Source organism: Leucopleurus acutus, assembly GCF_964270905.1.
Source record: "Leucopleurus acutus genome assembly, chromosome: 5".
NCBI lineage: Eukaryota > Metazoa > Chordata > Mammalia > Artiodactyla > Delphinidae > Leucopleurus > Leucopleurus acutus.
Window position 1 is genome coordinate 106,257,910 of NC_139147.1, and position 23,967 is coordinate 106,281,876.

Genomic DNA, 23,967 nt, shown 5'->3' on the forward strand with positions numbered 1-23,967 from the left:
CTCTGTTATATGATGCATAGAAGTTATACTGTTTTAAGTACAATTATTTATTAAAATGTGTTTTCATATTTGAATATAATGATTCAAGTTAACTTCAGTGTAATAACTTAGGCAAAAGGAGAATAATTACAGTGTCTACCGGGATTTTGCTCTGTCTAGGGAATTTATGCAGAAGTGTCATTTCAAATGGATGCCTTATGATAACTTCCCAGTATGTAATAGTATGTTATTAGTATACGAAATTATCCATAAGAGGAAAATTTTAACATCTTTAATACTTGCTCAATTGCTTTCCATTATAAAAATGAATTGACACATATGCATCTTATTTTAGTGACTAATTAAAGGCATGAAACACTGACTAGTAAAATTAACAGGATATGATATAGAAAATTAGATGAGTATAAGCACAATCACACAATTCTACTTCCAAAATTTAAAAGGGAAGATATTAGGATTATATAGAGTGATAATCGATTCTGTTTTCCCCCCCTTGAAACAACAAAAACTTAAAAGTTAAGATTATATATTCTCACAAACTTCATGCCTAACTTTATAAAAACAGATTAATGCTCGCATTCTAGAATGAAAAAAACCCAAGAGCTGAATTTTTAAATAGTATACTTAAAAAGGGAACAACTGAATTATTAAGTACCTTGCTCAAACACACTTCACCTGTCTAAGAAATTTTGAGACAATCAATCATTCCGGTTTGCAGAATACCAAATGCATTTTTCTAAATGTCACAAAAAGGCCGAGCAGAGTTTCTCCAAGGACACTGCAACTTTAGAATGTTAACCGTGGAGATAGATTAAGCTGTCTGTGAGAAAGGAGAACAGAAATATGCTACCTTAAGATGTTAAAGAGAAAGGTCAATATAAAGTCTGTCGAATGTTGAAAATGTAACACAGAACAAAAAAAGAATACACTGTATAAAGAAACGATAAGAAAATTCATGTATATTAACAATTTAAAATCTCTTTGAAAAGGAACTATTTGATTATTCTTTATGTTCTTTATCAAAACAATAACTAATTTTTTGTAAAAGAGTACTAGTATAATTTTGCTTTATTTAAAAAAATTCTTGGGCTTCCCTGGTGGCACAGTGGTTGAGAGTCTGCCTGCCGATGCAGGGGACACGGGTTTGTGCCCCGGTCCAGGAAGATCCCACATGCGGCGAAGCGGCTGGGCCCGTGAGCCATGGCCGCTGAGCCTGCGCGTCCGGAGCCTGTGCTCCGCAACGGGAGAGGCCACAACAGTGAGAGGCCCGCATACAGCAAAAAAAAAAAAAAAAATTCTTTAAGCTAGCTGGCTACATAACACATTATAAAATTTGAGCTAAATAATTTTAACCTTTGTAAACATCACCCTATTATAGTGTTAGTAAAAATTGAGACTATTTTTTTACAGTTTATTCTTTTAACTAATTTTATATGATAGAACAGCTAGCTGTACATTCAATCTTGAATGTATAGGGGAATACATAGCCAATAGGAAAATAATTGTGAAAGCAAAATCAGCATGTGTTATGTTTTAAAGAGTGTCATAGAATGTTTAACAGCTTGCACTATTGAACATTAAAGTTTTATTCCTAAAGTAGGGACAATATAAAGCTAGCACTTCCAAGAAAATTCAGAAGAAAGTTGCTAAGAACACAGTATTGATTTAATAACAAGCAATTGGTCTTAGGTGTATTACTCAGCACCATTACTTTCTCTGTTCAAACAACCAAAACTAAACAAATCAAGTGCAATGCTATTTATTTTTTGTTGATTTTCATAGGTGATCCTTTGATGTTGAGTTTATCCACATAAACATTTGATCTTCTTCCACGTTCAATGGCTGGACTTTGATGCAGTTTCTCCCTGAGAAATATACATGTGAACATTAATACCATTTTTTAAATGGTCATTAAAAAAATCAATACAAACATGATACAGACCACTGTAATTTAAGGTGAGTTTTATCTTAAAGGTTCCTTAATAGCTTTGAAAAACATATGGCAGACTATTTCACTTAACATTTAAGAAAGCAACAGCTGCTTTCCTGAGATAGATTTAACTGTTTACCGTTGAACCATGCTGTCCAACATGGTAGCCACTAGCCACATCGTTTACATTTAAATTAATTAAAATAAAATAAAAATTAAAAATTCAGTTCCTCAGCTGCATTGTTTACATTTCAAGTGTGATTCAATAGCCACGTGGGGCTACTGGCTACCATATTGGACAGTACAGATGCATAACATTTTCGTCATTGCAAAAAATCATTTCAGAAAGTTCTATTGGACAGTGCTGGTTTACAGAAAATGCCACTGATAGGCCATAAATTTATAGATGATCTATAAAGAGCATGCTTTTCTCTAACTGGGACCTGGATTTCATAGTCAAACTTAGCACTGTTAGGTTTTTATCAATAAGCTTTTCAAAGTAAGACAAATATTATCTAAAATTAATATGAGAGCAAGATTTCTAAAGAAAACATTGGGGCTCTAAATTCCTAAACAAGTATTTTAAAATAAAAGATGCTAGCACATGAACTTCTGCACAAGTCTTCTAATTTACTTGGTACCCACTTGTCGACCGCTGGTTCTGGGAAGGCTTCCACCTTCTGCAGCAATTCTCCACTCTCTTAGAGCCTAGAACAGATTTCTGTTTTCAGGCCTGCTGAGCCCTCTCTCTCTCGAGTCTAATTTTCAATAGGATTTAGGTAGTGTTTTCAATTGTTCCCCCAGAGTATCAAATAAAATTGTAACTCTAGAATATATACTAAATGTGTCAAAATTTCTATAATCTCTATAAAAGTGTGGTATTAGCACGTTCATACTTCGCAGCTATTCCAAACGGTAATTCCAAAGGAGGCTAAAGTTTTTGCAAAACTCTTCCAAAATATTTGATATCTAATACAGATACTGTTACATATTATACAAGGGTCTAAAAATCTTTTTACCATTAAATGCTCAATTTTGACTTGTTAGGGAAGTTTTGTTCAGCCTTTTAGCTACAGTTCCTCTCTCCTTACCATATCCCTAAACACCAGTATCTTTACCTGGTACAAAATGTATGACTCCTACTCTATCCAGATGAAAATCTGTTTCACAAGAATAACTGCATTATAGTATATTGCTCTACCTTAGGAGGATTTTAGCCCCATTGTCTAAAGCATAATTTGCTAGTAAGGTACTAGTCATATAATCCTAAAATACTATTGGTTTTCAGATACAAATTTAAATTTGTGTTGGAATACTCAGAAATAATATAAAGTTATTACATCTTTCACAAAAGATATTATTGATACAAACAACTTGGATGTTAATCAAAACTTCCCGATAACAGAGGTAAAATCACATAACTTCTCTTCTAAATTGTCTTTAAAAAACACAGCTTAGTTTGGAAATAACTTTTACCTTCTTTTAAGTTCTCGGGATCCTGAATTCTCATGACCAATGTTTCGTATCCTAGAGTTTTCTAGATTGTGCCATTGTCCCCTTGGTTGGTACTTCAGAACCTCATTTTGCCACTCATCATCAAAAGCATGAGCATCACCTACATCCAGTATCAAAATAAAGTGGTAAGTATTAAGGTATCAGCTGTCAGTAATTGCCTTGCTCCCCACACATTTCACTCTAGCCTGGTGTTTCCATCAGCCTAACCTTAAAGTAGAAGCAGGAAACTGCTTCAAATAAAAAGGTCTTGGACTCAGAGTAGTATTTCCTTTTCTCTTTGTTCCTCTCCTATTCCTGTTGATAATTTGCTTATGGATGATCTGGTTTTTCACACACCTGCCTGGATATCACATTACTTATCCAATGGACCCCATGACCCAGAGACACTAACAGGCTTTCTTCCCGGGTCATCTCATGGTGATGCTACTCTTCCTCTTACTGGGAGGACACTCCTCCCGTGCCTAGCACTTCCTGTCCTCAGTTTGGCCTCACAAGCTTCTTTTTCAATTTCCTGAGACAGGTTACTCATCTGACAGTTCATGTTGTTATGAAGTAGGTAATCTAAATTCCATAATAACAATAAGTAAATGATAATACGTGTTCTTTCAGATTGCCTTTATAATAATGTGTTACTTTACTAAAATTTTCTTCAGTATGTTCATTATTGTGAAGTACTCTGTATATATTTAAATATGGCCAAATTACAAAGGTTAAAATTAAAGAGAGGTTAAGATGTTGTGGCTTCCATCTCATTGCATAAGAATAATTTTATCCAGCTCCAAGAGAATTTCTTTTTCTAAAATCATATAATTTAAACCCTTTACTATGATAAAACATTTTTATTCAAAATACTTTCTAAAAACAGGAAATGAATACAGCTTAAAAACTATAATGAAAAAAGTTAGGAAGTCTTAAATGAGTTGAAGAATGAATATAAAATCTAAGAAATGGAAAGATTTGCTTGATATATATGTGATTTACTATCTAACAACACCAAAAATTTAAATCTTATCTATACAAAAGCCTAAGTGCCCCACAATACAGAATAGTTGAAATAAATTATGGCCAATTCATGATAAAACTTTTAGGTAACCATCTAGGATGTTTCTGAAAAGTAACATCATAGGTGACTGTTCACAATTATAGTGGGGAATTAAAATAAGCACAATATAAACTATATAGATAGTAAAATACAAATTTTGAAAAACAGTATGTGTGATTGTATGTTTATATATATCAATACATAAAACTATTAGGAAGAAATACACTAAAACATTAATAGTAGTTATTTGGGGTTGGAGTTATGAATAATTTTAATTTCCTTTATACTTTTTTATACTTTTCGAATGTACATCTTTGATATCAGAAATAAATAAAAACTCGATTTCCTACTGATAGTCTTACTAAAAAACAATTCAAAAGATTCCATTTTCCAAGTATGAAACAAAAAAATAAATGATACTCAATATTAACAAAAATCACTATAAAAAACAGATCTACAATGAAACACTGAAACCACAATTTTATTACTATTTTGATAACGTATTCTCTACATTTACAATTCATAAACTGTCTGAAACAACATCATATAAAATGTTTCTATAAAAAATATTCACCAAGTTCTATGGGTACAGCTGCTATTTTAACTTTGAGAGGAAGAATGCTATTTTCTCTGATAACTTACTTTCATTCATATTGATGAACTCTTGATTGACCTCTTCATCTCCAGTCTTCTTGTTCTTTGACTTTTTAATGACATGAGCTCGGTCACGGAGGTGATGACCAACAGCCATTTTTTCTAGTCCACTCTCAGAATCTCTCAGTGCTCTCCTAGTTTCCTTTACCTGTGAAAATGATGAAAATAAAAATTAGTTATTATTTAAATAAATATAGACTATAAACTCCTCAGAACCTGTTTACCTATAGAGGTAAGAATATAAATCTACTGCTCTAAAAATAATGGGTACTCAGTTCCACTACCAAGTTGTAGTAAAATTATGGTACTAGTTCTCTGATATTTCCTGAACTGCTTACAATTAAAATGTCTAGGACAAACAGAACCAATATAATTATTAAAACAAAGAATAACTTAATTATATTAAACTTAGTGCCTTCAACACTGTCCTTGACAGTTAATAGATGGGAGTACATACTAGCATTCCTACAAGAAAGGGCAACTAATTATTCAGCACTCGTGAAATGACTTATGTATTCTATTTGCATTTAAGTCACCCATTAGACAGGCAAACCCAAATTTTCTTTACTACAAGTACTAACAAGGAAGTGGAGAAATGGGAACTCATACCAAAGTCTGTGGGAGCTAACTGTCTCAATCACTGTGTGATAATAACTTGGTGATTTCTAGGTAAGGATGAAGACACACGTCTCCTCCAATCCAACAATAGCATTCCTAGCCCTTTTGCATGAGGAGACAGGTATAAAGATGAATAGGTGAAAAATTATAAACACCTAAATATCTATCAATAGAAAAATAGATTAAAAAACTGTGGTATAGGGCTTCCCTGGTGGCGCAGTCATTGGGAGTCCGCCTGCTGATGCAGGGGAAACGGGTTCGTGTCCCGGTCCGGGAGGATCCCACATGCCGCGGAGCGGCTAGGCCCGTGAGCCATGGCCGCTGAGCCTGCGCGTCCGGAGCCTGTGCTCCGCAACGGGAGAGGCCACGGCGGTGAGAGGCCAGCGTACCGCAAAAAAAAACAAAACAAAACAAAAAAAACTGTGGTATATTCATATTTTAGACATTTATATAGAAGTTAAAATAAGAAACCAGTGCTACACATATCAACTTGAACAAATCTCAGAAGCAATTACTGAGCAAAGTCAAACTGCAGAGGACACGTGCAGTATGAAACCATTTATACAAAGTTTAGAAACCTGTAAAATAATTCACTGTATTGTATATGAAGCATACATAAGTAATAAAATTATAAAAGCATGCATGAAAATGATAAATTCCAGGTACAGGCATACCTTAGAGATACTGTGGGATCTGTTCTGGACCACCACAATGAAGGGAATATTGCAATAAAGTGAGTCACATGATTCTTTTGGTTTCTCAGTACACATAAAAGTTATGTTTATACTATACTGTAGTTATTAAGTGTGCAGTAGCATTACGTCTAAAAATGCAATGTACATACCTTAATTTAACAACACTGTATTGCTAAAAATTGCTATCATCTGACAACACAGGGTTGCCACAAACCTTTAGTTTGTTAAAAACACAATTTATCTGTGAAGTGCAATAAAGTGAAGCCCAATAAAACGAGGTATGCCTGTATAAGAAAATGGTTGTCTTTGGGGGACGGAGAAAGGGAAAAGGAGGAGGAGGGAGGAGTATATTGGAAGCTTTAACTGAATCTGTAACATCTTTGCTTAAAAAGGAAGCAAAACAAGAGACAACTTAAATAGAGAAAAGTGCTAATGGTTTGACTAAACTGGATTGAAGGAGTATGGGGTACTTATATTATTCTCTATGTCCTTTCTGTATACTTGAAATATTTTATGAGTTAAAAAATTCATCTACTTCAAATAGAAACTAAAAGTAGACATTTATTTCATGAAACAAAGACTTCTTATAGTGTCTACTTACTTTGTCAACATGTAAAGCTAATAAACATCCATGGATATTAACATGAAAAAAGGCACCTGGGGCAGGGATGGAGGTAGGTGGGGGAGACAAAGAATGCCTCAAAATAAATACATAAATACAGTTCGTTTTATTGCTTTTCACACTGACCTGTGTTTTCTCCCCCCATCCCTTCCCCTGACCAGTACCAGGTCAAATTTTAATAGTTAAAATTTGATATAGGTGGTCTATGATTCCACAACTTTACAAAGTTCCAAGAAAATACTTACTCCTCCTGGAGCCCTGCGGGTTTGAGTTGAGGCCTGGAAAACCTTTGGTGGTTCATCTCCTACTTTGGAATAAGTCATAACTGAGGAAGAACTAAACGAATGTCCATTTGGATCCGTTGAAAGGTTACCCTAGAGGTACATATAAATTGTAAATCCAGTGAGTTCAGTCAAATACGAAGAAATAATGTCAGAGGATTCAAATAAAGTAACAACACTAGCTAGAAGTTCTACTAAAGATAGTATATATGATCAGTATGATGTCCAAATGGTACCCCCATGAAGGCCCTAACCTCCTTCCATTTTAGGTACCAATTCACACTCTACTTGTAAGGAATAATAAATGACAAGTGATTCATTCAGAAATCCTCAAATCTTTGAGGTCAAAGACTTGTGGCTTAAATTTATAGATGCCGTGCCCTGAAGCATGTAATACTTTTACAGTCAGTGGTTGACTTTTGTGTGCAATTTTGCCAATGTTGAGCCAATTAGCCATACGCCAAGAAGTTTTATACCTTCTGTGGGTACCAACAGCTACATTTCTAAAATCATTAATAATGTCCTAGATTTGGACATTCTGAAATGATCCTTAGATTTCAAACTGGATGACTAAAATAATATGGGTGGTCTTCATACTGAATCAAGTTATTTTGATTAATATCATGAGTAGAAAAGTAAGAGTATTAGCACTAGTTTATAAGTGTTTGGACTGTATGAATCTAATCCAGTGCCTAAACATCATTCCTGAAATTTCTATTTTCAGAGTTATTTTTTAACACTAAAAAATACCCGTGTTTAGTTTAACACTAAAAAATACCTGTTTTAACACTAAAAAATACCCGTGTTTAGTTTAACACTAAAAAATACCCGTTTAGTGTTAAAAAATTTTTTAACACTAAAAATGCTACAAATCTTTTTAAGTAGACAAGTTATACATAATAAAAAAATCTAAATTCATATAAAACATTCATTTACAATAGTGATCTTCAGCAGAATAAATGTTTTTGAAGTTGAATGTTTTTATTTTGAAAGTTTAATTAATGCTGCTTTTCAAACTTGCAGGTTCTGAGATCATTTTGGTAGGTTGTGACCAGGATTTTTAAAATATGAAGTAAAATAGAAAATATCAGCACATGCTGTAAACAGTATGATTATTTTCTCATGAAATTTTTATTTCAGGTGTCAAATATATACAGTACACAAGTACTGTCATGATGTAAGATATATTTTTCAATCACTGTGGACCATGGTTAGAAAAAGGTTGAAAGCCACTATAATATAGGATACCAATAACTGAAAATAACATTCTCATCAGTCCTTTAGTACTTACAAAGTTTCTTTGTAATTCCTGCATGCTGTTTCGCATATTTAACATCATTCGGTCCATTGCCTGAAAAGGGTTGACATCTGTACGCTATAGGATATTAGGAAGTATGTTATTAACCATAAGCACAACACAAAGGAAGCAAAATCAACATTCCCAAAACAGCTGAAATTTTTTTTTTTTGATTTTTGCTGTGGGGTCTCATGCAGTGATCGACCAGGCAAAGATAATTTAAGGACTATATAATGAAAGTGACTTGTTAAAGAAGAATTTGAAGCATACACAAAATCCTAAACAGCCAACATACAAATGGTTAGGGAGTTGTAACACTATAAATACATGCATACATACATGTGTATATATCCACACATATATACATGCAAGAACATATAAATACACACACACATAAAATTCAACTTGCTCATAACATAATCTGGTTAAAATTTAAATACTGAGTGGTGTATCCTTGGCTGTGGGACAGCTCTAGCATAGACTAGTCTTCCAATTTTTCCTTCTTCCTTCTGGATATCCTACCAGGCAAATAAATAAAACCCAAGTATAAGATGACAGTGTTCCTTCCAGCAGTCCAACATGGGTGATAGAAGCTGCCTCTGGAGTAATCAGTCCTCCTTTCCATCAGACTTGGACCCAAGTGATATAGGTTGATTCCACTAACAGTCCTTGGATTTGCTGCCTACCACTGCCAGCTCAGTAGGGCATACACTTGAAGCATGAGGTATGCTCCTTTATTTATTTAATTAATTTATTTATTTTAATAGACCTTTATTGGAGTATAATTGTTTCACAATACTGTGTTAGTTTCTGCTGCACAACAAAGCGAATCAGCCACATGCATACATATATCCCCATACCCCTCCCTCTTGAGCTTCCCTCCCACCCTCCCTATCCCACCCCTCTAGGTCATTGCAAAGCACTGAGCTGATCTCCCTGTGCTATGCTGCTGCTTCGCACTAGCTATGTATTTTACATTTGGTAGTGTACAAATGTCGAGGCTACTCTCACTTCGCTCCAGCTTCCCCCTCCCACCTCGTGTCCTCAAGTCCATTCTCTATGTCTACGTCTTTATTCCTGCCCTGCCACTAGGTTCATCAGTACTATTTTTTTTTTTTTTAGATTCCATATATATGTGTTAGCATACCGTATTTGTTTTTCTCTTTCTGACTTACTTCACTCTGTATGACAGACTCTAGGTCCATCCACCTCACTACAAATAACTCAATTTTGTTTCTTTTTATGGCTGAGTAATATTCCATTGTATATATGTGCCACATCTTCTTTATCCATTCATTTATCGATGGATGTTTAGGTTGCTTCCATGTCCTGGCTATTGTAAATAGTACTGCAATGAACGTTGTGGTACATGTCTCTTTTTGAATTATGGTTTTCTCAGGGTATATGCCCAGTAGTGGGATTGCTGGGTCATATGGGAGTTCTATTTTTAGTTTTTTAAGGAACCTCCATACTGTTCTCCATAGTGGTTGTATCAATTTACATTCCCACCAACAGTGCAGGAGGGTTCCCTTTTCACCACACCCTTTCCAGCATTTATTGTTTCTAGATTTTTTGATAATGGCTATTCTGATCAGTGTGAGGTGATACCTCATTGCAGTTTTGATTTGCATTTCTCTAATAATTAGGTGATGTTGAGCAACTTTTCATGTGCCTCTTGGCCATCTGTATGTCTTCTTTGGTGAAATGTCTATTTAGGTCTTCCGCCCATTTTTTAATTGGATTGTTTGTTTTTTGATATGGAGTTCCATGAGTTGTTTGTATATTTTGGAGATTAATCCTTTGTTGTTTCATTTGCAAATATTTTCTCCCATTCTGAGGGTTGTCTTTTGGTCTTGTTTATGGTTTCCTTTGCTGTGCAAAAGCTTTTACGTTTAATTAGGTACCATTTGTTTATTTTTGTTTTTATTTTCATTACTCTAGGAGGTGGGTCAGAAGAGACCTTGCTATGGTTTATGTCAAACCACATATATGGTTTGTGTTTTCCTAAGTTTTCCTCTAAGAGTTTTATAGTGTTTGGTCTTACATTTAGGTCTTTAATCCATTTGAAGTTTATTTTTTTTTATTTTTTTTTTTGAAGTTTATTTTTGTGTATGGTGTTAGGGAGTGTTCTAATTTGATTCTTTTACATGTAGCTGTCCAGTTTTCCCAGCACCACTTATTGAAGAGACTGTCTTTTCTCCATTGTATGTTCTTGCCTTCTTTGTCATAAATTAGGTGACCATATGTTAATGGGTTTACCTCTGGGCTTTCTAGTACCATTGATCTATATTTCTGTTTTTGTGCCAGTACCATACTATCTTGATCACTGTAGCTTTGTAGTAGGGTTTGAAGCTGGGGAGCCTGATGCCTCCAGAGGTATGCTCCTTTAGAAGAACAGTTAAGAATTCCTCCAGAACAGTAGTTTCTTAGCCAGGAGTGATTTTGATCCCAGGGGGACATTTGGCAATAATTATACTCATTTTTGTTTGTCACAGCTGGGGAGGGTGTATGACCGGCATCTAGTGGTAGAGGCAAGGGATTCTGCTAAACATCCTACAAAGCATAGGACAGCTCCCCAGAACAAGAATTATCCAGCCCAACGTGAAAGTAGTGGTGTCAAGGTTGCAAAACTCTGCTCTAGAAAGATCTGCTATTGATTTTAGGTTTTATCACTGGAACAATCACCAGGAATCAAAAAGTGAAGCACATATTCTAGTGTGTCACCCAAAGCATCATCTACTATTATAAGGAGTGTTTAGTTCAAGGAACTCCCCTGCTCAAGCAGGAGGAGTGTTTTGAATCCTGTAAGGCACTGTTATTCAATTCTGGTATTTCAGCCCTTCTGGATATTCTTTTGCTTTGTGCCAAGCTGGGACTCAGTAAAGAATCATCAAAGGCCTGTTTATGTCTCTGCCTTCTACTGGGTTTTTATTGCTAGTTACAATAGAAAATAGATGAAAAAAGCAAATTCCTTTTTAGAATCTGCACTTAGCACAGTAGGGAACAACAACGACACGTTTAGGAGTTACTGATACATCTTTAGGATGCAAAGGACTACAATAGAATTAATCTGCATTTCAGAGATTCAACACAATTCAGGAAATGTTGTGAATTTTTTGCTTCAACATTAGGTTGAGAATCAAGGCTGTATAAGAGAGAACAATTCAAGAGAGACAGAAGGGCTGGCCTAAGGAAGGAGAGGAGGAGGAGGAGGAGAAAAAGATCCGATGTTTGGGGTATATTCTGTCTCTTCTCAATTCACTATCAAATCAGCCATCAAAAGATGTATCTGTACTTGCTATGGGGTGGCCCAACGCCTTGACAAAAAAGTGGAGCTACAAATTAGAGCGGAGATTCCAGTGGGCTTTTGAGGCCTTCAGAAACTCTGTACAGCTGCTCTTCTCTGCCTAGAATGTTTTCTCCTGACTCTCAGTATAGTTTCTTGTAATCATTCAAGTATCACCTCCTTAAGAAGCCCACCCGTCTAAACTAATCTCTGCCTCACATCCACCTGTCACTATATCATTACTCCATCTCCTTCAGAGTACTTTGACGATCCGAAATTATTTTGTTGTTTATTGTCTGTCTTCCCACTCTGTAAAAATAATCTCTGTGAAGGCAGGGCTATATTCTCTGTCTTACCCACTACTAATTCCCAATACTTTAAAAACAACTCCTGGCACATAGGAGGGCTCAATAAATATTTGCTGAATGAAGGAACTAATTATCTCTAATTAGTTAACTAATTAGCTCAGCTCAAACCCATATATCCAACTGTTTACCAGATAAATCCCACCTGGACAGCCCACAGATGCCTCAAATGCAAAACACCCAGAATTGAAATGACCTTTCTGAACACCCCTGCCCTCATACCTGCACTGCATCAATGCTCTCTGTGCCTAGCTCAGTGGCATTCCCATCTACCTAATTCCTCATGCCACAAAAATAAGCATAATACTTTCCTTCTCCCTCTCTACTGATCCATCAACCCAATTTATCAACAAGTTCTATCCATTCACCTATTTAACTCTTTCTCAAAGGAGATTATTTCTCCTTATCACCACAGCTATTACCTGAGTAGAAGCTATCACTAATACTTCCCAGAATACTTGATCAGCCTCCTAGTCTCCCTGTCTCCACTGTGATCCCTTCTAATCTCTCTCCTCCCTGCAGGCACAATGATCTTTAAAAAATGAGAACCTGGGGGCTTCCCTGGTGGCGCAGTGGTTGAGAGTCCGCCTGCCGATGCAGGGGACACGGGTTTGTGCCCCGGTCCGGGAAGATCCCACATGCCACGGAGCGGCTGGGCCTGACAGCCATGGTCGTTGAGCCTGCGCATCTGGAGCCTGTGCTCCACAACGGGAGAGGCCGCAACAGTGAGAGGCCCGCGTACCGCAAAAAAAAAAAAACAAAAAAATGAGAACCTGATTCTACTACTGTTTTGATGAAAATTCATCAATTGCTCCCCTTGCTCTTAAGATAATGTCCACAATCCTTACCAGGGCCAAAAGAAGTCGCCCTGGTTACCTCTCCATCCTCATCTATACACACTCTCCAACTCACATCCTAGGGCCAAATGACCCTAAACATCTCTGGGCTCCCTAGCCTCTAGGTTTCTGCACATGCTGTTTCCTCTGTGTTGAGCACTCGTCTTCTCCCCTCCCAGATTTTCCTGGCTAACTCCTATTAATCCTTAAGGTTCAGGAAGTGTTCTCTAGTTGACCTCCACTCCACCATCCCAAAAGGTCTGGGCTACAGGCTTTTTCCTGCCTGTGCTCCCACAGCATGCTGAACTTCCTGATCATTTTTACTGATAACTCTGTGCTATAGCAGTTTTTTTTTTTCCTTCATCACTTGTCCCACTAAAAACTCTGGTCAGGAAGGACAAATGTTATATGTCAAGCTTTAAGGAGAGAAATGGCTGAAGTCTAGCACAAGAGAATAAAAAAACTTTTTCATGAGAGCATAGGTGCATCCATAGGAAATGTTCCAAGGTGATGCTATTTTCTGTTACTCCTCAGATTGCCTTTCATGTGTTAGAAGCTAGAGCCACAGAAAACAGGACCAAAGGCCTGGAGAAACAGGGGTGGGAGAAAAGCTGGTTGCAGAGTAGCCATGCTTGAACATGGGAAAGGAAACGCATGAATGAATTGGCAATAGAGTCCTAGAGAAAGCAGCCAATCTGAGCTTTTCCAGATGTGCTTGTCTATCTACGGTTTGGTGGTTTTTCACCTTTTGAAAAGTCTTCATAAGCCTGGGGAAGCTTCCAACTTTTAAACACAACTGTGGGGATCCCTTTTGCAAATCAAGTGAGTAGTCATCAACTAAAATGTACTTTTTCTTTTGGAAAACTGATTTTATTATGTTGATATTACTTACTTCACAAAACACAGGCCTAAACACGCTAAGATAAATTTAACACATGACACAAGTTTTCAGTAATAAATGCTAAAAAGCCATTATGAAATTGGGCATGCCAATTCAGTTTGCTTGAGTTAATGAAAAATAAGTATTTGTCAGAAAATATTGCTCAAATGGTTTGTGTCTTATGATATGAACCATACTACCAAAACTGCCAAAAGGCACAAGGGAACTCATCCCCTAGAAAAAAAATCCAATTAATTTTGGTTATGATATTTATTATATAACAATCTCTGAAAGAGAGAGAAATGCACTGCATAATCACATAGTTCAGAGCTAACCAAATTACAGAACCTTTTAGTCAAAAAGAATTCAACATATATTTTTAAAGTTATCTGCTTATTATTCACTGCAGAGCCTGACAGGATCCTGGCAGGCAAATAGAGAGACCACATATCACTTTTAAATAAGACTACTCTAGTATTTGTTAAAGGCAGTTGAAAGAGAAAGTATTTGCTACGGATTGAGACAAACATTTCTCAAAGGAAATGCAAATTCACACCAAAATTAACACATAAGGTACAATGATTAAGATTATCTCATCTTTCCTTTGTTCAACTATTCCATATTTTTTAAAAAATCAGTTAATCTTTCCTTTAACCTGTTAAAAATCAAAAGTATCTAAATTAATAACATTTCAAAAAATTAGTAGAGATATTCGGCCAAAAATTTAATGAATACCTCCTAAGAACTAATTTATGGAATAAGTAATATGGACTTCAGAAAGGATCACACATAGATATTTAAAGATATTTGGAGTCTTCGATAGGAAAAAGAACATTAAGTATAATAGATAGAATAATCAAAATTAGTAGTTCATAAATTATATTTCTCAATAGGTACAGATGAATGAAAATAAATTTTTAGATTCGTATACAAATTTAAAACTTTCATTACTTGGAAGTTTTAAATGTTGAAAATAAATTTTGAATTTCTTGGTAAAAGGTATATATAAAGTTTTACCATTATTCTGTGATAATTTTCTCCCTGTGTAAGTTATGACAAAAAAACTAGAGAAAACTGTGTTTATCTTCAATTTTATAAGTTGTATCAGTTGATATATACTTATACTGTATATGTAGAACGGTAATCTCCAAAGTGTATTGATGTACCAGTAAAATTCCTCTTTCTGTTTCTTTTTACTGAAAGGAAAAACAGATTTTACATTGACTCTGGCACCATCTCTCAATCTAATTGTCAAATGGTCACATGTCATATCTTGAATTATAAACTGCCTAATTAAATAAATTTACAGATTAAATTATAGTTTTAAACAAACCAATCCTCTCAAAATGGACAACTGGCTTAAAAGTATCCCAATAAAGAAATCATGAACTGAAGAAACTGCTAATAGTACAAACACAGGAAAACGGCAAAGCTGATGCTTCTTCTACTTCTGTAGGTGTCTCTGTTTTCCCTCCTAATAGGGCTGTTAAAGATGACAAACGTCAAGAAATGGGCCAAAAATAAAGAAAAAAGTTATCAAGTGTCTATTTGAAATATAAATTTTCATCCACTATGCTTAAAAGCATCAGCATATGGCTCGCTACTTAATCAAAATACTCATTTTAAAATTTATAACTTCATAAAAAGAGAATAAAAAGTTTGTGTAAACTGTTAATAAAAGTTCAAATAGAACAGCCAGCATGCTCAAAAAGTCTACTGTTTTCTTCACTGTGATCTTTTCAAACTAGGTAGCCATCTTTTTCATCTTCTGCAGTCAATTTCTAACTTCTGTTTCTACTTTCACATCTAGTTATGAGACACTGACTTAGAAAAGTCAAGTTAGGATACAGGCCTTCTGTTGCTACTGTTGTTTGTTTGTTTTTGTTTTCTTTTAATTAATTAATTTAGTTTTGCTATTACATAACTCCTTCATACTGAGACATAAATATGTCAAATATATCACACCCTAGGGGAAAAAAGGTGAGCCATATCTCACCAGTATAAATTATAATGTACCGGGAAAGAAAAAGTGTTTTGGCTAAAAGAGAAGCTGAATGTTCCTTGTAAAACTGGATGAAATTCCTATATTTAAAAATTACTACTGCCCTTCAACTGCCCTAGGACAGTGCTCAGTACTCTTGGTTGGCAAAGAGTTTTCATAGTTTGAACAAGAAAAAACCCCACTGGTGTTAGCTTTCTAAGACAGTTGATACAATACAATGTAACTGAAGAAGAATGTATACTACTTGATTTTAGATGGGAGAGGCAACTAAATACTACCTAGCAGTATTGACTATATAAAAAGTTATAAAACTCAAAGTTTTATGAAATGGTTTTGTCTAAATCTGATATAGTAAAAATTACCATTTACTTTTTATTTAATAGGTAGATGAGTACTGCAGTTTTTCTTGGGAAAATGTTTAAAGACATTTTTATTAAATTAAAACATAAGACGATAGGTTCACATATAGGTGATTAGTGTACTTTACTCAGCATTGGTTTAAAAAAAAGCTAAAAGCTTTCCAGTCTATTTGAATATCATCATGCTCTCCATTAAGGTAGCCAATAGCCACGTGTAGCTATTTAAAATTAGTTTTAAAATAATTAGAATTTAATTAAAAATTCAGTAGCACTAGGCACATTTCAAGTGCTCGATAGCCATATGTGGCTAACCACACTGAACAGGGCAGATTTAGAACATTTGCATCATCCAGAATGTTCTATTGGATAATGCTACAGACTTTAGCCTACATCTATGATTAACAATCTTACACAAAAGTTAATTTATGTCACTATAAACCAGACAAGGTAGCAACTATTTTAGTTTTTCATTCAAATGTTGTTCTTGGCCTTCCTTTATACTCAGAGTTGTTTTCCTGCTTGACTTTCCTTATTCAATCATCACATTTATGCAACCATATTACTTCAGCTGTGTGGGTGCTTTTGGTTCCCCAAAACTTGATTTCAAGCCACATTGGCAAGGTAAATATGAGGCAAGCTAAAATACAAATAGCTCTAAATTATGAATCGTATAAGCTACAGTTTCACAGAAATTTGTCTATTTGGTTACATATATTTCTTATTCCAGCTCATTAAACATTCAGATGTTTTAAGCACAAGTACCCAGGAAAGCACAAGCACCCATTTACTTCTACTTCCAACGATGACCAGCAATGTGTTTTAAGCACAAGTACCCATTTACTTCTAGTTCCAATGGATGACCAGCAGAGTTACAGCTTAGGCATCCTTAATAAGAACTTTATAGCTGAATTATAAACAGATCTCCTTTCTATGCTTACAAGGGAATAAAATTGTCACTTCTTTTTCTACAAAGGCTACGAGTAGCTCATTTATGCACGTAAATACAAAGCACTATGTACAGCCCTACTCTTTCTTTGCTGTGGTTATAGCAGATGTATAAAATGCTTCAATGCTCATGTGAAAGATAAAATTTCAGAATGTCATATTTGATTTTTCTCCTCTCTTTGACAATTTTTTCCTTTGACCTTAATTTTCAACTTTTATGGAAATTTATAGCCCTAACAGTAAAAAATATATATAATGATACCACATTAACTAATTTAAAAAATAACTGGAATGTAATTAATATATATCTTGGAATAATATGTATGTGAAAAAGAAGGTGAAGATTACTTTCTTTTAAATGGCAAATGCAATGTTATCCATCAAACGTCTTAGGAGTATTTGAAACATTTTGCTCTATTTAAGACCACTGCAAATAGAAAATACGAAAATGTTTTCCTGGAAGATTCGGGAAGTTTCCCAACTGACCAATTCAAAATGTTTACTGAGTTCCAAATATCTACATTTCTATTGCAGAGATTTATCTTTTAGAAAGAAACTCCTGTGGATTTGTTGTTCTAGAACTGCCATTCCTGAGGCTGAAGAAGCAATAGAAATAAGCAGAAAAGAAGATACTTAAGGTATATAAATATCCTGGGTTTTTTTTTTGAGTTGGGTATGTTTGTAACCTTTTAGTTTTGCTCTCAGACAAGACTTCTGAATATATATTGTAGTTTTGCAAGGCTTTTGAATACAATTAAAAGTTAATCTCAGTTTTGAAGGTCCAAGGTAGCCATGCAGAAGACTGGTTTTTCCTGGTCCAATAGAGATAAAGCATTATACTATCATTTTTTATTTTTAAGTGGGGAAAAAAAAGTGTTGTATACAATGATATTTCCTTGCCTGTTCTAATGTAAGACATGGGAGTAAATGATGAGGTGAGGAAAAAACTATATACATATGGAAAACAATGTTTTAAGTTTGGCTTGTAATATATAACTTTATGGTGCTAAAAGTTTTAGTAGCACAGTGGAATTCTATACAATTAACAATTCATTGTTAAAGAACTCAGCTTTCCAACCGGTCCCTCCTTTTACATAAGTTATTTCTATAACATAAATATTAGTCATATCCTGTTGTCAGAGATATATTCTTCTGTAATACTTTTCTTTACTAACTTTAAAACAAAGAACTTACAGTCAAGGAATTTTCTCCATCCTCATGTCCCGTATGGTTACGAGCTCTTCCTCTGCCATCAGAGATGCTGAACAGGTCTCTTCCAAAAGGTTCAGAAAAATTTCTCATCATCTGTCGCATACTTTCTTGGTGTGCCATAAAAGAATCACTGTTGAAAATACATATAATCATGTAAGAGTAAGTGTTGGAATTTAAATAATAAGTAGGCAGCTTAATACTACAAAGAATGATTTGGGGCTAATATGCTTGTTAAAGAGACAAAAGAAGAGTTTAGGAGAATAGAATTATCTCATAAAGACCCACTATTCATGAATACAAAACCTGTTCTGTTTGTTACCTACCATAATTCACTTATGTATAATAGTAAAAATATACCTTTATTTATCTCATTGTATGAAATTGATAAACACAAAGTAACACATCTCAGGTAGCTTAAGCCAGCACTAAAGGAAATGGCAAAAAGGACTGAAAAATATTGCTACTAGGTAGAGGCCACTTTGGGCAGTCTACATACATTCTAGTGAGAGCTAATAAAGAATGCTGGCTTGTTTATTTTTTAACTCTTATTTATTAAATATGAGCATTGAGAACCATAGCTATGTTATGAATACCATAAAAGATACAACATTATTTTTTAAAAAACAGGGTTTTTTTTGTCTGAATGTTATGGAGTTGTAAGAGTTCTTTATATATTCTAGACATCAGGCTTTTATTATATATGTCTTGTAAATACTTTTCCCCCAATCTTGGACTTGCCTTTTCATTTTCTTAACATCAGCTTACTGAGCCACACAGCCAGGATCCTTTGTTAGGTCTTCAGTTTTCACCAGACTATGACCTTTGCATGGAAATTTTATTTCTGACTTAGTTTTCTACCTCTGCCTTTCATCTTTAACTAACTCCAACTCCTATGACATTTTACATATCTCCATAAGCACCTTTTATTTTTAGAAGATGAGGAATAAGTAGAATTTAAAACATGAAGGGAAGAATTGTAATAGAAAGTCAGAAGTGGACAATCTGACAATCTGAGGGGAGTATCGTATAAAAGAGTAAATTGTGTTGATTATTCTACCATACCTTCTAAATTTCCTGTCTTAAATTTAAATGGCTTCCATTTTTATTTTACATCTTCTAACATGGGAGATTTATTTGTAGTTTTTTTTTTTTTTACAAAATGTTCTAATATTACTGAACTTAATTTCAGTTAGGCATATTATAAACTTGATTATCCAGTCTCTGATAAACCAATGAACTCACTAATTTATATGTGTGGTACCCAGCTTCTAAGATGGCCCCAATGATCACCACTCCCTGGTATTCATGCCCTCATGTAAACCCTTCCTCCCCTTAAGTATGGCTGGACTTACAGACTTGCTTCTAATAGAATATAAGTGATGGGATGTCAATTCCAAAATCAGGTTTTTAAAAAGACTGTGGCTTCTGCTTGTGTGCTCTCTTAGCATGATGGCTCACTCTGCAGGAAGCAGCTGCCACACTATGAGGCAGCCCTGTGGGGAGGCCCACATGAGTGAGCTTAGGGGCAGGTTTTTGAGACCAGCCAACAGCCACGTGAAGGAACTTGGAAGTATATTCTCCGTCAGTCAAGCCTTAAGATGACGACAGCCTTGACTCACAACTTGATTGCAGCCTAACAGGGCCCGAGTTGGAACCACTAAGCTGCTCCTAGATTCCTAACCAACAGAAGTTATGACATAATCAATGTTTGTTTTAAGCTGCAATAGAACTAATACATATTACATCCCAAAGAGAAGTGTATAACACATTTAAAACTGCCCTTATTCTGTCAATTTTGGTAGTTTCATCTAATGACTGGGAAGGAAATGAATACAAATCTATAAAAATAAGTAGGTCTGTTTCTGCATCATGAGAAAATGTTTTATAGATTTTCACCAAGTTTTGAGACTATGTTTGGGATGGTATGAATATATATATAAGCTTCTATGGCATAAAACAAACCTCAATTGAGGGTGGTGTTCCTTAGATAGGTTTCTTAGATAGGTGGTCTTACTCCAGAGCAGTTGAAACCGAGGTACAAGAAGACACGGAACTTGTATTCTACTTATTCCTCATCTTCTAAAAACAAAAGACGCTTATGGAGATATGTAAAATGTCATAGGAGTTGGAGTTAGTTAAAGATGAAAGGCAGAGGTAGAAAACTAAGTCAGAAATAAAATTTCCATGCAAAGGTCATAGTCTGGTGAAAACTGAAGACCTAACAAAGGATCCTGGCTGTGTGGCTCAGTAAGCTGATGTTAAGAAAAGGAAAAGGCAAGTCCAAGATTGGGGGAAAAAGTAGTTACAAGACATATATAATAAAAGCCTGATGTCTAGAATATATAAAGAACACTCACAACTCCATAACATTAAGACAAAAATACGCTATTTTTAAAAAAATAATGTTGTATCTTTTATGGTATTCATAACATAGCTATGGTTCTCAATGCTCATATTTAATAAATAAGAGTCAATCAAAAGTCACTAAGGAAGAAGTTCGGAACTACAGGTACTGACTGCAACGGAAATGCTTCTCTATGTAGCATGCTCCCAGGTGAGTGGAAACTTTATTTAAGAACAGTAAGCAACTCTCCCAAGAAATGGTGGCTGGACAATATGATATACAGGTTCAAGTTCAACAAAAGTTTATTTTGTATATTGTGCATCAAGCATAAAGGTTGATTACTGGTCTGGAGGAACTTCTGGTCTGACAGAGAAGTGAGACTTTATGTTTTAAAATTAAATTTTAAAACTTAGATATTATATGAGTTTATTATTGCTTCTGTGACAAACCACCACAAATTTAGTGACTTAAAACAACACAAATTAATTTTCTTACAGTTCTGGAAGTTAGAAGCCCAGAATTGGCTAGAATCATTGTGTTGGCAGGGCTGTATTGCTTCTGGAGGCTGCAGGGGAAAATCAGTTGCCTTTTTCTAGTTTCTAGAGACTGCTCGTGTTCCCTGGCTTATGGCTCCTTTTCCCATTTTCAAAACCTGCAGCATAGCATCTTCAAATCTCTCCCTGAGGCTTCCATATTTAAAAGATTCTTGTGATTAAATCGAGCCTGCCTGGATAATCCAGGTTATTCTCCTATTTTAAGGTTAGTTGATTAACAGAGTTAATTCCAACTATAACCTTAATTTCCCCCTGCAATGCAAAATGACATATTCACAGTTTTGGGGGATTGGGACATGGGCATCTTTAGGGGGGCATTATTCTGTCTACCACAAATACATTCCTAAAATCACTTTATTTAAAGCAATTTCCAATTGTTCCTGTCAGTCTGCATAAAATAGTCTTAGAAGATTGAAAAGTTATAAAATACAGCTTGTGATTAACCTGGCACTAGTGTGCTGAAGGGGATTTCTATGACTGATGATGAAGACAATAGATTAAAGAACTTGAACCTGAATTAGGACAAGCCAAAAGACATCAGCTCTGAAAGCACCAGCTCTTGAAGACGTATCCACCCCAATGGCAGCATTCTCTCTGACTAATGGCCTGATTTGTAACTATTATTTCTTGTTATAATTCAAGGGGACTTTTGAGGTCCTTTATTAGACAGCTAAATAATTACAATTTTTTAAAAGTAATTTATGAAATCCATGCCAACGCAAACTACCTTCTGTTCTTAAAGTACCAAAGAAAGGCTTCTGTTATACCTTGCCTCCCCCTCCCCCAAACCCTTTCCTGATACTTTTCCAGCTACTGTCTCCTTTCTTTTAGCACTTAAAATCTTCCAATAGTCATCTATACTTGTGTCCTTTACTTCTTTGTAGCTCATTCCCTTTATTTCTTTACAAATGCCTTTTCCTTCCCTTCACCTCTGCAATAAAATGCCAATGATTCCCTTAACCTTCCAATTACTGAAAGCCAAAGGTCATCCCTAGTCCTTGAATTCTCCACAGCATCTGGAACTTTGGGGGCAATGCACTGTTCTCAGCCTCGTTTGATAAATTTCTCCTTTAAATTCTCCTTTCCTTCTCGCCCTTGATGGAGCTTCTTTAGTGTCACAGATAGATTACTGATGTGTCAAAATGTTGATACCTCATCCTTGTGGCAGCCAGGTGGGGCCTGAACCTGCCAAAGTCCCTGGCGCTGGTTACTTCCAGCTTCTATCAGTCTCTCCTCCTTTGTACTCCAAGGTGCTTTGCAAATATTCTCTAACTGTAAATGATGTTAAAATGCTGAAAAGCACTGCCCCCTAAAGACATACTTCCTCTGGGCTTTACCTGGTCTTCTTTTCCCTGCCCTCTGTGCATTATTTCTTTTAACTTGACCATGCTTAAAAGTCACCAGAGGTACCCATTAAAATGCAGATTCCTGAGACATACGCCCAGGGATTTTTGATTCAGTATATCTGGAGCATGGCTCAGTAATCTGCATTTCAGCAAGCATTTCAAGTAGCCCTAATGCAGATGTTCCAAGGACCTCAAATGAATAAACACTATAATCTGTCCTCTTCAACCACGTTATCAGGGACTGTAGTTCAATTTCTGCTTGTTTTGATGCAAATGGTCTCCATTTATTTAACAAATATATACTGAATACCTATGTAGAAGACCCTGTGCCAGGCAGTGGGTATAGAGCCCTGAACTTTGGAGGGCTAAAATCAATTTCAACTTCCTATTGGCCAGGAAGTTGTAATACTTTTTGAAGTACTCAGAGTATAAATTACAATGATAAAGCAATTATTGAACATTTGCCCGTTTCTATCCAAATAAGTCTGTGTTTACTGAAGTATAGTTGATTTACAGTATTATATTAGTTTCAGGTATACAACATAATGATTCAATATATTTATAGATTATACTCCATTTCAAGTGATTATAAAATACTGGCTATATTCCCCGTATTGTCCAATACATCCTTGAGGCTTATTTATTTTACACATAGTAGTTTGTACCTCTTAATCCCCTCTCCCCGCCTCTCTTGCCCCTCCCCTGTGCCCTCTCCCCACTGATAACCACTAGTTTGTTCTCTATATCCGTGAGTCAGTTTCTCTTTTGTGATAGTCTTTCATTTGTTTATTTTTTAGATTCCACATATAATGATAACATACAGTATTTGTCTTTCTCTGTCTGACTTATTTCACTAAGCATAATACCCTCCAGGTCCATTCATATTGTTGCAAATGGCAAAATTTAATTCTTTTTTATGGCTGAGTACTATTCCATTATACATATACCACATCATCTTTATTCATTCATCTGTTGATGGACACTTGGGTTTCTTCCATGTCTTAACTATTATAAATAATGCTGCTATGAACACTGGCATACATGTATCTTTTCAAATTAGTGTTTTCATTTTCTTTGGATATATACCCAGGAGTAGAATTGCTGGATCATATGGTAGTTCTATTTTTAGTTTTTTTGGACAAAACTTTGTAGTGTTTTCCACAGTGGCTACAAAAATTTACATT

At 35.3% G+C, this 23,967-nt stretch overlaps 1 protein-coding gene across 4 annotated transcripts in view; it reads right to left on the reverse strand.

Moving 5' to 3' along the window:
* Positions 1 to 1,759: 1,759 nt before the first annotated feature.
* Positions 1,760 to 23,967, reverse strand: part of MLF1 (myeloid leukemia factor 1) — a gene marked incomplete at both ends in the record, with an annotated part of 34,915 nt that continues 12,707 nt past the window's right edge. Inside the window, 7 exons of one of the 4 annotated variants that reach the window (XM_082839665.1) lie at positions 1,760 to 1,865; positions 3,407 to 3,545; positions 5,130 to 5,289; positions 7,322 to 7,450; positions 8,649 to 8,732; positions 14,214 to 14,255; positions 18,522 to 18,669. In XM_082839665.1, the coding sequence (XP_082695791.1) occupies positions 1,760 to 1,865; positions 3,407 to 3,545; positions 5,130 to 5,289; positions 7,322 to 7,450; positions 8,649 to 8,732; positions 14,214 to 14,255; positions 18,522 to 18,669 (808 nt within the window). The remainder of the gene's footprint in view (positions 1,866 to 3,406; positions 3,546 to 5,129; positions 5,290 to 7,321; positions 7,451 to 8,648; positions 8,733 to 14,213; positions 14,256 to 18,521; positions 18,670 to 23,967) is intronic. The other 3 variants (XM_082839666.1, XM_082839667.1, XM_082839668.1) reach the window with 3 other exon arrangements.